The following is a 15,592-nucleotide window of genomic DNA, read 5'->3' on the forward strand; positions in this document are numbered from 1 at the left end:
CAACCTTGAGCCGGCTACCTGAAAACCCAGCTTCCGCTGGGGATCGAACTCAGGTCGTGAGCAGAGCTTAGGACTGCAGTACTGCAGCTTTAACACAAGATAAAAACCCACAAGCTTAAACAGGCCTACACACAACACATTGTTCACCTGCTATTAGGGATGCCAGCCTGCAGGTGGGACTTGAGGATCCCCTGGAATTACAGCTCCTTTCCAGACTACAGAGATCAGTTCCCCTTGGTAAAATGGCAGTATACTCTGTCCCATTATATCTCACTGAGGTCCTTGTCCTCCTCAGGCTCCAGAGCTCTATATGAATCCTCAACAAAAATACTGAAAAGTGGGGATCGTTTTGTAGAAAAATAGGTGGTGGAGCTCATTAGCATATCCCCCCAGCCAAAAGCAACCCGTGTGAGCGAGGCCTGCTTGGCTGGCTAGAGAAGTAGGCCTCGCTCACCTGGGGCTCTCTTTGGCTGCACCCACACTCAGTCAAAAGGCCAGCAAGCCAATCACCACCTAAAATCACATAAGAAGTGGAGAAAGGGTGGCATGGGCTTCTCTAGGAATTAATGAGGGCTGCAGGGGGCGTGGCAAAGCTCCTGTTGGCTGGTTGGCTGCCCTCTCTCCTAATCCAGGGATTGTTATGCAGCTGCACCTACTATTGAATGGACAAGGCAGGTGGGGAGGAAGAAGGGGGGGCTGTCAGAAAGGTTCATGGATCTCCAGCATCTTGTATTTTGCTGATTTGGTTGAAGTGTTTGGAAAAGAAGATGGGGCTCTTGGGATGGTTGAATGATTTTGTTTAAGAGCATTAATGAACCTTGAGGCCTTTCACATTTTGAATTCTCTCACTGGCTTGGCATCCCCCCCACTAGTAACTGTTTCAGTTCTTTTTGAACAGAACAGCCCTATTCTGAGCTGGAACCCATCAAGGGCATGGAGTCCAGAGACACCTGCTGACACATCAAATTGGCACTGATATGTTTGCCAAACAAAGAATCAATTTTCTCCATGTAGTCTGGAGATGAGCAGTAATTCTGGGAGATCCCCAGGTCCCACCTGGAGGCTGGCATCCTTAGTGGCCTCAGACCATACCACACGTGCTGGGAGGGCCATACGTTGTGCATCCTGGATCTATGACTATTTTTACCTTGATTTTCATTCTCAAAACTGAGGTTCCCTCTTCTTTCTGAACACTTTTCATATTCCCTTTTCTTTTGGAGTATGCTATTTTTTCCACATGAACTTTAGATCACTTTGCTGTGGATTCCTTGCATTCTTACTGTCATTCTCCTTCACCACCTTGGCTAACCTCATCTCTCTGTTATTTACAGCCTTAAAGTCACACCTGGAGAGACCTTGGAGCAAACCTCCTTCTCTTCCAACCTTTGCTCTAAATTCATGTTCTCCTCTATTTCACAATTAACAGTCCTTTTCTCTCCCACCACAGGCCCCTCACTTCTGAAATCTATATCTCCTGCTATCTTTAATATATCCATATCCTCTATTTCACTTGCACCTGCTGTCTCAAATTAGACCTTGCAAATATTTAATTTCTTTTCATTGTAAATTTTCCTGCTATCTAATGCTCTCTCCAGTCCTTAATTTTCTCTCTAAAAATTCTCTATTTATTGAGAGAATGTATAGGCTGACCCTTCAGGGAATTGCTTGAGACATTTTATAAAAAAAATTCAAAATAAAAACATACAAATTCACATTTTTTTAAAAAAAATCCTCTGTTAAGGTTGGAGTATCATTGCCCCATGCGCAGAAACATTTCAGAAATTAAAACATGTGGTGAATTACCTGAGTGAACAAAATATTTTACCTAGAAATGTGATGTATCAAAATCTGATCTTTTTTTGAATAGTTGTTAGTTTGATAGTTGTTGATAGTTGTTGATAGTTTTGATAGGTTCTTTAATAAGCAACTTACTCGTACCTGTATATGTATCCTTAACAAAAATAATAAAGTTTCTATTTTTTTAAAAAAGAAATTAAAACAGGGCCCCTACCTGAGCATTTCCTGGGAGCCAATGTGGCAAAATAGAGTACTATCTACAACTCTGGAGGACCCAGGTATGAATCTCCACTATGCCATGGAAGCTCCCTACAAATTTGGGCATTCAAACTCCTGTAGCCTAATCTTCCTCACAATAATTAGAGTTGCCAACCTCCAGGTGGCACCTGGAGATCTTCCAGAATTAGAACTGAACTCCAGACAACAGAGTTATCCCCACCCCCCAAGAAAATGGCTAATTTGGAGGGTGGACTCTATGGCACTATATGCAATTGAGGCTTTGCCCCTCCCCAAACTTTGGCTTTCTTAGACTCCACCACAAAATCTCCAGGATTTTCCCAACCTGGAGCAGGCAACCCTAGTCAGGACTGGGCCCAATGAGTTCTCCCTCAAAGATCAAAATAGGCCTGGAAAGGGCCTCCCTCCATCGCTTTTACTGACAGAACCAAGCTCAAAATACTATGACTGCATAGCAACAGCCACTAACTCATTCTATGGCATTATATTCAACTGATACCTCTCCCCTCTTCAAACCCTGCAGTCCTCAGAGTCTGCTACAAAATCTCCAGGAATTTCCCAACCTGGAACTGGCATCCCTGCACAGGATTGTTATGGCAAAGACAAAAAGGTGAAGGGCAGGGCTTTTTTTTGTAGCAGGAACTCCTTTGCATATTAGGCCACACACCCCTGATGTAAGCTCCAGGAGGATTGGCTACATCAGGAGGGTGTGGCCTAATATGCAAAGGAGTTCCTGCTACAAGAAAAGCCTTGAAGGGGAGAAGGATGTTGTAAGTCACTTTGGGTCACCACTAGGGAGAAAAGCAGAGTACAAATGTCTGGATAAAGAAAAGACCTTCGAAGCTTTAAGCTTCCACTTTGTTAAAGGATCCTCCCAGTGATTTTGCAGCTGCCTGCCCTGCCCTGATAGGGAAGGCAGGTAGATGCACATTCTTTTGGGTTACAGGTATATCAGAAAACGTCATGGTGCTATAATAATTTATGCCACGTGTGTGATACGACAGTCAGTGTATGTGGGCATGTCTTTACATGCATGCACAATAGAGGCAAGACAGATCCACCCTGGACTCAGGGAGGTGGGGTATGAGCTGAACAGAAGAAGAACTCTTGAAATTTAAGGTAAATAAATAAATAAATTATTCTGATACCAGCGACTCTATTCACTCCGTAGGGTAGGAGAGTTTTGGTGTCAAACCTGGGGAGGTTGGGGCTTGGGGAAGGGAGGGATCTAAATGGGGTATAATTCCAAAGCAGTCATTTTCTCCATGGAAACTGATCTCAATAACCTGAAGACAGGGTTGCCAGCCTCCAGGCAGGGCCTGGAGATCTCCCTCTTTTACAACTTATCTCCAGCTGGCGGATCCCTGGAGAAAATGGCTGCTTTGAAGGGTGGACTCTATGGCATTCGATGAAATTGCTGAGCTCGTGGGCATTCGATGAAATTGCTGAGCAGACAGGTTAAAACGGATAAAAGGAAGTACTTTTTCACCCAAAGGGTGATTAACATGTGGAATTCACTGCCACAGGAGGTGGTGGCGTCCACAAGCATAGCCACCTTCAAGAAGGGGTTAGATAAAAATATGGAGCAGAGGTCCATCAGTGGGTATTAGCCACAGTGTGTGTGTGTGTATATATATATATATATATATATATATATATATATATATATATATATTTGGCCGCTGTGTGACACAGAATGTTGGACTGGATGGGCCATTGGCCTGATCTAACATGGCTTCTCTTATGTTCTTATGTTCTTATGGCATTGTACCATCCTGAGGCCCCTTCCCTTCCCAAACCCCTCCCTCTCCCAGATCCACCCCCAAAGTCTCCAGGTATTTTCCATCACAGACCTGGCAACCCTGCCTGGAGACCAAACAGTAATTCTGGCCAGGGCTTTGGTTTTTTGGTAGAAAAAGCCCTGGAGGAATTCATTTGCCCCCTGATATCACCATTATTTCACACCAGGCTTTTTTGTTTTAAAAAGCCCAGCAGGAACTCATTTGCCGATTAGGCCACACCTCCTGACATCAATCCAGCCAGAACTGTGCATTCCCGCACAAACAAACACACAAACAAACAAACCCTGATTCCTGGAGATCTCCAGCTACCACCTGGAGACTGTAAAAAAGTAACAACTATTGATACAAGTCTTGGCTTGGTACTCTATATTTTGAAATAAACTATTATCTATATTACTGACAAAAAACACTACACACCAGATGCCAGATTTCAACAACATTGGCAACAGTCTTCCATTTGTCAAATTCAAAATGTCTCTATGCTAAGCTGGGACACATCAGGGGCATGGAGTCCTAAGCACGGAGACATTTTGAATCTGACAAAGGGTAACCCCTAATGGAAGACTGTTGATCTCCGAAGCTCCAACTGCAACTGCCTACACAACAATTGTAAAAGCTGGAGAGTGCTGAAACAGAAATCTGAAGGAAATACTGGGTATTCCATTATGGCATTCAAGGCTTTCCCTAGTGTACTGCAGCCTGAAGAAGGCAAATGAAATGGATAGTTACTTAGGCAATCCATTGCAGCTGCTGTAACATCAACTCTCTATTGCAATTTTGCCAATGTTGTTAAAATCTGGCATCTAGTGTGTAGTGTTTTTTGTCAATAATATTGATAATAAATTGTTTGTTTCAAAATATAGAGTAGCAAGCCAATGCTTGTATCAACAGTGGTTACTTTTATACAGATTTCCCCCCCTTTTGTTACAATATCAGAGCAAGAGCCTTCTCGGTTGCGGTCCCAATACTTTGGAACACCCTTCCAGAAGCCATCAGGGCCCTGCGGGATTTATCGCAGTCCGTAGGGTCTGCAAGACTGAACTGTTTCGGATGGCATATAACATCTAACGGGAGAGGGCTGCCACCACATCTGGATCCATAGCACTTTTATTACTAACTGCCCAGGGTCTGTGCGCTTGAGAAAGAAAATATTATATGATCTGCTGGAAGTAGCACCATTGTTATTTATCTGACTGTTTTATTGTTTTAATATTGTTTTTGTTTACTGTCTATTTTATAGCCTTAGCGCCCTTGAGACTGTATATAAATATAACGTAAATAAATAAATAAATATCACTTTTCTGCATAATCATCTCTTTCCATATAGCCACCTAGAGACTAGCAACCCTGTGATGTCAGAGATGGATCCTAGGGTGTTCTACCACAGCTGATCTATGCTCCCAAGAGATCCTTAGGCTTGTGAGAGAACATGAAAATGCGGAAGGAAAAATGCTCAAAGACGACCGGGGAAACAAGAGAAACAAACTGGCCCTTCCTAAGAAAAAAAAAAATATCCCAGGACAATGCTTTTCCTGGCACACATACCCTGTCCTCAAAGCTTGCTTAGGTCGATGTAGCAACAGGTATCTGAATCATGCAGTATCTAAATATAGATGGGTGGAACCCAGCATTGGAGTCCCATGAATAAATCCACATTCTCAGATGAAGGGTGGAGAATTTTCTGTGGAATATGCACCTGTGTAGATTCTGCCCAAACCCAGAGTGTCTACCAGGGTCTATAACGACCTTTATGTTCTGTCAAAGGCTATCTGCACTTAGTTGCAAGAAGAACAACAATGGCTTGACACAGCCTTTAATACAGTGCTATATCTCCCGGGGTGTGTGTGTGTGTGTATGCGTGCCTGCCCTCAAGGGCAAGATCCTACTATCTATCTAACTGGGGGGTAAAAGACAAGTGGAAAAAAATATGGGAATTCAATGGACTGACCATGTGATCTGGGAGATCCCTACTCTGCTACACAAGAGGCTTTTCTGAGCAGGAACAGAGTTCCAGCTGACTTGGTGTCAGGGTGTGTGGCCTAATATGCAAATCAGTTTCTGCTGGGCTTTGTCTACAAAAAAACCCCTGTGCAAAACAATGGTGATGTCAGGGGGTGTGGCCTAATATGCAACTGAGTCCCTGCAGGGCTTTTTCTCCAGTAAGAGCCCTGCTGCTACATACGTTTGTCAGGTAACCAGGGGCCCAATCACTCCCACTCAGCCTAACCCGCCTCATAGGATTGTTGTGAGGATAAAATGGAAGGACAGGAGAATGATTTCATGAATTGCTTTGAGTCCCCATTGAGAAGAAAAGTAGGGCATAAAAAAAATTTAAACAAGTGAACTGTGGCAGCTGCAGACAAAATTGATACATGTGGAACAAGCCTGAGATCAATTATCACCCCACAAACCCACCTATCCCTAATTGGGGGGGGGAGCCATTTAGAAGTCCCATCGGACTTCTCAAAACCTGCTTCTCTAGAATCCCATCCTTTCTGAGGGATGTGAATGTGCCAATTTCTCTTCTCCCCATTTGCCTCAACCGACTCAGCTATTGTCAGCATTATGAGCCTGCCACAAAATTCTGTAGTGATTTTTAACCCCGCAAATCATCAGGTGTTACACAGAGTTCCATTCTGGGAAGAATTCAAGAGTTTCCCAAATCTAAAAGATAGATCATGGATATGGTCTGGGCATTTTTTTTGTAGAAAAAGCCCAGCAGGAACTCATTTGTATATCAGGTCACACCCTCTGAAGCCGAGCCAGCCAGAGCTGTGCATTCCTACTCAAGAAAAACCGCTGGCTATAACTATTATCATCCATAACTAGGAAGCAGACCTCCTTTCCCACTTGTGCTGCCTTCCACGATGCGTTACTCCTTCCCGAACTGATCTCCTCCTCTCCTATGACCTCTTCCCTTCTTTTGCCCAACAGAAAACTCCCTTTGCAGCTGCCTGGACTTCAAGATTTTGCTTAGTCCTAGCCTTAGCAGACAAGCCTAACCGCATGTATGGATTTATGGGATATGAATTGGCTAGCATCGTCAAGATCGTGGTGCTGGAATGGGAAGCCGAATCCGTCCAGACATGAACTCAGCCCACCTGAGCGCATGCAAAAATTCCTTCGCCAAAATACTTCCTTGATCACCAAGAGAAAAATAAACAGGGAGTGGCAAGACAGGGACCTTTGAAATCAATTCCTTCAGGGACAAGACAAAGCAGATTGCTACACTTTTCATTTATAGGAATTTTTGCCTATAAGAAGCTTCCTTATATGGAGTCAGAGTATCTGACTCAATATTGTCTACTCAGCCTGGCAGAAGATAGAAATATAAAATTCCTAGGAATTTTGAGGCCACCAATGGAGGTGGGAGGGAGCCACAATTTTAGCCTGGGGGGAAATGGAAAATTGAAGAAAATCTGAAATATATGCACTATTTATTTCCTTACCGAGCCTAAACTTATTTTACAGCTTCAACAACATACAATGCCTCAACACCATGAATTGCGCCATAGTTTGGCATACAGTACAATTATATGTATACTATACAATTATGTGAAAGCATGAGTGAGCAATATGTGTGTGTGTGTGTGTGTGGTGAGAGAGAGAAAATGAGAATGCAGGCTGAAAATTTCCGCAGCATGCCTTAGCACATGTATCTCCGTCTCTGCCACCTGAGAAGCTGAAAAAACAAAACTTGAAAATAAAAAACCGCCGATGTTGCACATGAAACGTGGGTGGTTTTGGACGGCCACAGTCATACAATCACAACTGTGCTAGCAACGTATTCGGCTGACAAGTTAACACTTATGAGCCAACATGGTATTAGTAGGAAAGAGCATGAGTCCAGTAGCACCTTAAAGACTAACAAAATTTGTGGCAGGGGATGAGCATTCGTGAGTTGCTGCTCACTTCAGCTACAGCTCGAATGTGAGCCCATCTGTTCTATACATTGGAAAGTGGAATGCCAAATGACATTAGCAGACAAACGAGAATATCACTTAATCCAATCACACTTTCTGTTGTCATAGACAATAGACATTTTTTTATAGGTGTGCAGCTGCTGGACTGGCCTCGGGTCAGCCATAGCTCTGGCAGAGGTTGTCCTTGAAAAGGCAGCTTCTGGGAGAGCTCTCTCAGCCTCACCTCCTTCACAGGGTGTCTGGTGAGGGGAAAGAAGATAAAGGGGATTGTAAGCTGCTCTGAGACTCTGATTCGGAGAGAAAGGAGGGGTATAAATTTGCAGTCTTCTTCTTTGAGGACAGACGGGCTCGCATTTTAGCTGTATCTGAAGAAGTGAGAAGTGACTCACAAATAGTGACTCATACCTTACCACAAATTCCGTTAGTCTCCAAGGTGCTACTGGACCCTTGCTGTTTTCCAGTGCTGCATACAGACTAACAAGGCTACTCATCTTGATCTGTCCCTGTGGTACCAGCGATCAGAATGTCAACCTAGGACCTGGAAAACCCAGGTTCGAATCCTCACTCTGCCACGGAAGCTTTCTGGGAGAACCTCACCCGATCAGCCTTGCCCACCTCACAGGGTTGGTGTGAGGATAAAACGGAGGAGAGGAAAATGATATAAGCCACTTGCGTCTCCATTGGGGAGAAAGGCAGGGTATAAATGGAGTAAACAATGACATATCAGCAACATCCACATTAAAGCATGGGGATGTATTCAGAGTAGGGTTGCCAGGTACCCCCTGGTCACCAGGGAGAGCATGGGAGAGGAGGGCTGCCAGATCTAGGAATGCCAGTCCCCAGGTCCCAGCTAGGGTTCTCCCGCTTTCCCAGGCTCTTTCCGGCTCCCAGTCATCTGGCCGGCAGGGGACGCCTCGCCCCCACAGCCACCATGTGCCTTTCCACCTCCAGAGGCTTCAGACTCCACTCGGAAAGGCTTCCTCTTGAGATGGTGTGTCTGTGTCTTTAAGGCTGAATGGGGACGGGGGGAGGGGAAGAGTAAGCAGAAGAACATGGCTGCTTCCAGTGGCTGTGAAAGCAGCCCAGACCCTCCGTTGGTTGCACAATCTTTTCAGAGGTCCTTTGCATAGGAAAGGTAAACTTGAACCTTTGGTTGCTCTGGGTTACTTTGAAGAAGCTGGAAGTTCAGCAACTCGTGAGTAGAGATGCCAATCCCCAGGTGGGAGCAGGCCCTGCCCCACTTTAGAGTCGTCAGAAATGGTGGGGGGGATGTCTTCTGGGCACTTCATTATTCCCTATGGAGATCGATTCCCATAAGCAGGGGTGGCCAGTGGTAGCTCTCCAGACGTTTTTTGCCTACAACTCCCATCAGCCCCAGCCAGCATGGCCAATGGCTGCAGCTGATAGGAGTTGAAGGAAAAAAACATCTGGAGAGCTACGGTTGGCCACCTCTGCCATAGGATATAATGGAGAATTGATCTGGGGGTATCTGGGGCTCTGAAGGGGCTGTTTTTTGAGGTAGAGCAACCAAATTTGCAGCATAGCATCTGATGATTCTCCTCAAAATGTTCTCCACGTTTCAAAAAGATTGCACCAGGGGGTCCAGTTCTATGAGCCCCCAAAGAAGGTGCCCCTATCCATTATTTCTAATGTAGGGAAGGCATTTAAAAGATGAGCAGTTCCTTTAAATGTGATGACCAGAACTCTCTTTGGAGTTCAATTGTGCTTGTCACAACTTTGCTTATGGCTCCACCCGCAATGTCTCCTGGCTCCACCCCCAAAGTCCCCGGATATTTCTTGAATTGGACTTGGCAACCCTAGGCAGATCCAGATTTGGAAATGCCTGAAATTTTGGCGGTGGAGCCTGGGGAGGACAGGGACCTCAGTGGGGCACAATGCTATATTGAGTCCACCCTCCAAAGCATCCATTTTCTCCAGGAAAACTGATCTCCGTAGCCCGGAGATAAGGTGTAATTCCGAGTGATCCCCAGGTACCACGTAGAGGCTGGCATGCCTGATTTTTGGTCTTGTTCCTTCAAGTGAAGACAGGAGGTAGCTGGCTCTCAAAATGTACCTCCAGCACCTTCTAACCAACCGTCTAGCCTTGCCCAGACTGAAGCGGCAGAATCAGTCTAGACAATAAACAAGTTTTCCTGAATGGCTGCTTACACAAGACAGGTGTCTTAACGCTGGAGGAAAGGAAGAGAGAATAATTATATTCCCTAATCCTCGACTAGTGAAGTCTGTGGAAAGGAGCACACTCCCTGCCTTGAAACTTAAAGGCGGGAACTGGAAAAAGAAAGAAGAGCAGGGGGGGGGGGGCGGGGAAAGGGAACGACTTAAAGATGAGTGAGCAAACACGGTGCAGTGGTTAGAGAGTAAGACTAGAATCTGGGAGACCCAGGTTCGAATCCTTACTTTGCCATTGAAGCTGGCTGGGTGACCTTGGGCCCAGTCACACCTGCTCAGCCTCACAGGTAGCGAAGGTAGTGAGAGAAAAAATGTAGGGGCTTAGAATGTTATAAGCTGATTTGGGCCCCTATTGGGGAGAAGAGCAAGGTTTAAATCAAATAATAAGTAAATAAGGTCAAGGCTTCGTCTTCAGAAGTGGTCAACCAAAAGCCAAGAAAGATGGCAATAGCCACGGCCTGTTTCTTTCACCTGCAGCATTTGATAATCAGAGGTTCACAGTCCCTGAATACGGCAGTTCCATTCAGTTGGCCTGGCTCAGGCCCATTTATAAGCTTTCCCTCCCTTAATTCTGTTTTGCTTTTTAAGGACTGGAGAAAGCCTAGGTGCAGGCCAACCATAGGAGCAGGCTAAAAAGAAGGAAGACGCAGCATGAAACATCATATCAAGAGGGCTTGACTACACTTTATGTTTCCCTCAGGTCCTCTCCAGGGCATGCGATCAGTATGTTTTTTTGTGAGTTCCATGCTAGAAACTTATTTCCCAGGCAAACACAGGACCAATTTGGATTGGGGAATCCAGTACTCCTTCCAAACTGTGGAGTTAAATTCTACTTTGTGAGCTACTGGCATTAAAGTTGTGAGCTACTGGATCAATTAGCTTGCTCTGGGGCCATTTTCCAGAGCTAAGGCAAAAATGTGTGGGGGCTGAAGGCTAAAAGCTAGCTCACACTAATTCAGCTTAGAGGGAACAGTGAGGGACCACAGCATGCTGGAAAAGAAGTGTTATGCCTCCAGACACACCGTTTTCTGACTTGAAATGGCCCTGGGAGGCATTATTGGCCCTCTTAAAGAAACCTAAATATACCCTAAAAATACGCAGACTGTGTTTGAAATATACATTCAGCAACAAAGTTGCCCAGAAATTTGTGGCCTCTGCACCTAAATCAAGCAGAGAAACATGTTCATCACCTCCGTAATTCTAAATTTGCGATTCATCATCTGCACATTTCTAATCCGGTATTTCACCACAGGTTATGTCAACATTTTAGTAATTCAGGTTTAAAGGTCATTAGTATAGGCTGTCAGTCAGTCAGTGAAGCAACAACGCAACCCAGACAGGCTAACGAACTTGTTAAGCTGAAGTATTCCGATTGAACTGATTTTAATCACAGTCCGTCATGACTGATGGAGTCAATCATTAACAAGACTTCAATGCACTTCACAGTTATCAATGGTGACGTCCCAGGGCCGGGCCCAGAGCTATACTACAAACCTTGAAGTGTTTCGTGATTGTTTCCTCATCTCTGAGGAATTATGGGAACTGTAGTTCAGGATGGGATTTCTACCAGAATTCTGTCAGCACCCTCATCAAAACTGACCTAGGCAGACATTCTTGGATATTATGCTAATTGTTGCTGTACAGCAATCTTTCGCAACCGGATTCTCTTGTGCGGACAACATAATCCATTTGTGGATAATTGCTACGACATAACAATAGCACATTATCCGCCAGTGTCTGGACGCGGCACATTCATTCTGGAGAGGGGTGCCAAGAAAAAGTATTGACAGCTGCAAAAACAACATTGCTTGACCTGGATGTCCCAAGTTAACCTGATCTCTGAGCCGGTTTGGTGTAGTGGTTAAGTGTGCGGACTCTTATCTGGGAGAACCGGGTTTGATTCCCCACTCCTCCACTTGCACCTGCTAGCGTGGCCTTGGGTCAGCCATAGCTCTTGCAGAGGTTGTCCTTGAAAGGGCAGCTGCTGTGAGACCCCTCTCCAGCCCCACCCACCTCACAGGGTGTCTGTTGTGGGGGAGGAAGGGAAAGGAGATTGTGAGCCGCTCTGAGACTCTTTGGAGTGGAGGGCGGGATATAAATCCAATATCTTCTTCTTCTTCTTCATCTCATCAGATCATGGAAGCTAAGCAGGGTTGGGCCCTGTCTAGTACTTGGATGGGAAACCACCGAAGAAGTCCAGGGATGCTACACAGAATCAGGCAACGGCAAATCACCTCCATTCATCTCTTGCCTTGAAAACCTTACAGGGTTGCCGTAAGTTGGCTACGACTGGATGGTAGTTTTTCTACCCGTAACGATATTCCCCACGCAGTCCTACACAGCGTTGCTCCAGTCTAAGCCCACAGATTTTGCTTCGCCAAGATTGTACTTTGGATAGGACAGCTCTGTAAATGAGGTGACGCTTTTCTTTTGCCGTTTGGAATAATTACACAGGTTTCGACGGTGCCAGATGAAAAGCCAGATAACCGGCTTGTTCCGAGGCTTACTGAGGGCAGGCGGCCAGGCAGAGCAGAACAACTGTGGCTTCTCATTGGCTCAGTGCCAGTAGACTAACAGGGCAATAATAAGCAGATCCTACTCAGTTCTACTCAAGTAGAGCTTTCTCCTGGGAACAAGTCCCCAAGATTGCACTGAAACACAGGACAGTTTAACAAGACATAGAATACTGTTTGTGGGTCCATATGTGTATGCATACAGAGACACAGTACAGAACAGCAGCAGGGAATGAGTTTCTTGGCACAACGCTCTCTGAGCAGCAGCAGTCTATCTGTATTATGGAGCCATTCAAAATTCACCTGTCGTATTCTTACAGATTCCTAATTCTCCCCAGATTCTCCCCAGATTTAATCAGTCCCTAAACGGGCAGTTCAGAAGTAGCTACCATTGTTCCACACTAATATTTAAACTTATATCAAATCTTGCAAGTTTTTTTTTTTAATGGTGTGGTTCCGGGCTGGAGGGCTGGGCATAAAATGGGGACATCTAGGTTCAGGTGAAAGAATTACTAGTTATAGCCCTGGTTTCTTCAGCCCAAATGTTCCACTGCATGCATACATAATCTAATCCAATGTACTGTTAGAGAATCACACTAGGAGTCTGGCGGCTGACAAAATTTATTCTTTAAGATGTTGCCGGGCTCCTGTTTTGTTTTGTTTTGCTGCTGCAGACATGATAGCTACCTGTCTAGAAATCTCGCAAGGGAAGTACTTCCAAGGCTGCATTCACACACACAAAAGAGTGCACTTTTAACACCTTCAAACTGGATTTTCCTGTGTGAACTGGCAAAATCCAGTTGGAAAGTGCATTGAAAGTGGATTGAAGGTTCATTATTTAGTGCGTGTAATCAAAGCCTAAGCCTCTTTCATTGCTTCTTGCGAAAGTTCAACATTACCTATTAATTTTGACTTGATTTTTTTTTTAAAACCCAGCTTCTAAAAATATCTAAACTCCAAAATTCAAAGACACGGGCCCTGCTTTAAGGGGAGGGGGGGAAACGCATGTTTTTGCATTGGTTGGGGGTACCAGTGCCTTTTCACGATACCACCCAGCCAGGTAGATAACACAGGGCAAAGTTGGACGTTGATGAATGAAGCGCCCTATTCCGTATTCTCACCCCTCCCATCGCTTCTTTCCCTTTTATGGGCTATCCACACAGCAGCACCTCTGGGTCTGCCCTTTATGGGCACTCCAAAGGTGAGCTTCAACCAATGCCTTCCAAAGCATACACTCTGCAGAAAAAAACAAAGTCTTCCATCCATTCCCTTCTCCATATTCAAGCACACCAACAGCCTTCTCTCTCTGCTCCTCTTAGCTCCCACAACACCCCCCCCCCCAAAAAAAAAATCATAAGCAATGTTCCCTCTAAACTGCAGAGTCTTGTGAGCAAAAATTCTACTTTGTGAGCTACTGGCATGAAAGTTGTGAGCTGCTGCATAAATCAGTGTGCTCTGGGGCCATCCTTCCTGAGCTAAGACAAAAAATGTGTGAGCTGGAGGCAAAAAATATGTGAGCTAGCTCACGCTAACTCAGCTTAAAGGGAACACTGTTTATAAGCCCCACTTTGCCAGGAAGCCGGCTGGATGATCCCAGGCCTAGACTTCTCTTGCCCTACTCGACCTCAGGGGGTTGTTGTGGGGACAAAATTGAGGCGAGGGGGCACACAGATGCCGCTCTAGGGGAGAAGCAATAGAAGTTAAACAACTACTGTGATGAATAAGAACATTTATTATAACCATTTAAAAACCTTCATATATTTTAATGCTCCACGTTTAAAATTTTGCATAGTTCATGTTATAATAAAGGTCCAATTTAAATATCCATTCATGTATTTTAATACTTCATATTATAAGTTTTGAATACTTCATGTTGTAACAGAGGTCCAATATTGACATTCCCATATTGCAAAAAAAGTCTATGAGCACCCGGATATAGGCCCATTTCATCAGTAGACTTCCTCAGGAGTAATGCCTTTCTATGTTTTTTCAGGTTTATCAGCCACTAGTACAACCAAATGTTCCTATTCTTCTTACCACATCTTTTCTCTCATTCTGGAATAAACCAAAATAACGATAGCAAAAGATAGCACAAAGCTGAATGGAACTAAACATTCTAAAGTTTTTAGTTCAGTAAAAAACTTCCCACTCCAAGACACTTAAGTGTGTATGTTTTATACAGGAGCTAGAGCCAGTTCAAATTGATTTATTTAACCAGATACTCAAGCCTTCTGGAGTTTGCTGGCCAATAGCTCTAGGGGAGAAGGGCAGCAGAGGAATGCACCAGACAGGCCCTTTCCTTCCGTTTCAAAGCGCAAAACTTCCTCCCCCGTTGCCAAAAAGTTCATCCAGACTGACTCACGCACACCGTTTTCCCCACGTGGAAGCCTGCCCTCGGTCTTCCCTGACGCAGTGTGCCCCTTACCTTCTTTGCCGGGTATCCCACGAGGAAGGGAAGCCCAAAGCAGAAGGAAGCCCAGGGAGAGACCTGTTGGGCAGCCAGGAAATCTCCCCTCCATAGTCCCCAGCGGAGGCAATCCCCTGCGCCCAGCTCCTCTGCTCCGCCGCTCTACAGGCCGCTCAGATCCCCGGCCGCGGCCCTAGACATCTGGGCGCTCGCCTTGCGCCTTTTACGCGCGGCTCTCCCCAGAGCCTTCTGCCTGGGACTCGGGCATTGCAAAACCTTGCCTGCCTGGCCCTAACTTATGATGAAAGACCGAGGCAGAGGAGTGGTAAGACCAGCTCTCTCCCAATCACCTCCCTGGTTTTACTAGCTTTAAAGGGGCTGGCCCAAGACTTCCCATCCGGCAGACAAATAAAACTCACCTTAAAGGTAGCCAGGCAGCCACCTTTCCGTGGGATCTTCTCTCGCTCTCTCCACCTTGGCTTCTGTTAGGCTGAGTTTATGGCTCCTGGGCGACACCTAGTGGTGTGCTGTGGGCATTTCCTGAGCTGGTCCAAAAGGCTTCTTAAGGCTTCTTCCTGAACGCAAGTTCAAGCTGGTATTGTAGGGTTGCCAGCCTCCAGGTGGCGCCTGGAAATCTCCAGGAATTACACTGATCTCCAGACAATAGACATCAGTCCCCCTGGAGAAAATGGCTGCTTTGAAGGTAGGGATGCCAAACTCCCA

The 15,592-nt window shown here is 45.4% G+C and overlaps 1 protein-coding gene across 1 annotated transcript in view; it reads right to left on the reverse strand.

Moving 5' to 3' along the window:
* EPHA1 (EPH receptor A1) overlaps positions 1-14,998 on the reverse strand; it is a 162,155-nt gene extending 147,157 nt beyond the window's left edge. Inside the window, exon 1 of the mRNA XM_060236943.1 lies at positions 14,888-14,998. Within this exon, the coding sequence (XP_060092926.1) occupies positions 14,888-14,981 (94 nt within the window). The 5' untranslated portion in view covers positions 14,982-14,998. The remainder of the gene's footprint in view (positions 1-14,887) is intronic.
* Between the last annotated feature and the right edge of the window lie 594 nt (positions 14,999-15,592).

Source organism: Heteronotia binoei, chromosome 4 (assembly GCF_032191835.1).
Source record: "Heteronotia binoei isolate CCM8104 ecotype False Entrance Well chromosome 4, APGP_CSIRO_Hbin_v1, whole genome shotgun sequence".
NCBI classification, from domain to species: domain Eukaryota; kingdom Metazoa; phylum Chordata; class Lepidosauria; order Squamata; family Gekkonidae; genus Heteronotia; species Heteronotia binoei.